This window comes from Hippocampus comes, unplaced genomic scaffold, assembly GCF_001891065.2.
Source record: "Hippocampus comes isolate QL1 unplaced genomic scaffold, H_comes_QL1_v1.1 scaffold301, whole genome shotgun sequence".
Lineage (NCBI taxonomy): Eukaryota > Metazoa > Chordata > Actinopteri > Syngnathiformes > Syngnathidae > Hippocampus > Hippocampus comes.
In genome coordinates, this window is record NW_017805928.1 from 309703 (window position 1) to 310238 (window position 536).

General features: G+C 56.0%; 1 protein-coding gene across 1 annotated transcript in view; it reads right to left on the reverse strand.

The window, feature by feature from the left end:
* Positions 1-490, reverse strand: part of aplf (aprataxin and PNKP like factor) — an 18935-nt gene extending 18445 nt beyond the window's left edge. Inside the window, exons 1-3 of the mRNA XM_019889630.1 lie at positions 395-490; positions 236-307; positions 28-98 (exon numbers count right to left, since the gene is read on the reverse strand). Of these exons, the coding sequence (XP_019745189.1) occupies positions 28-98; positions 236-307; positions 395-490 (239 nt within the window). The remainder of the gene's footprint in view (positions 1-27; positions 99-235; positions 308-394) is intronic.
* Between the last annotated feature and the right edge of the window lie 46 nt (positions 491-536).

Below are 536 nucleotides of genomic sequence, written 5' to 3' on the forward strand. Positions count from 1 at the left end.
TGAGTATCGCCCCGGCCCAGGGGGCACCAGGCGTCTTTCTGCAGGGGGCGGGGCTCGTCGCCGGGTGACGACTGCAGGAAGCACGGGTTCCGGTGGGTCTGAAGGCACACGGCGACGACATTGTGGTCATCATCCTGTCTTCAAACATTTTCAGAGTCTACGTGTGCGTGTAGAATTCTTAATCACTTCTCCGGGGATTTTCCGCAATTTATTTTTGTGTTATTTTTTGACTCACCGGCTTGAGGCGCAGTCGCCCATCTCGGTTGTCCAGCAGGCCGTGATGTCTGGACACTCGCTTATCGCTCACCTAACATATCATAAGCCAAGAAGAAGACACTGTCAACACACACTGAGGGCGAGGATGAGGATATCCTCGTCGTAAATGGCGACTCACTCGGAGGAAAGGCCCCCGGCCGAGGACGGTCTCCCCCGGCGGAAGCTGGATGGCATCGCCGCCGCCGTGCATCGGGATCAGCTCGAAGGACGACATCGCAGGTGCGCTGGAAGCCACGTGTCATTAAAAAAAATACAAATAC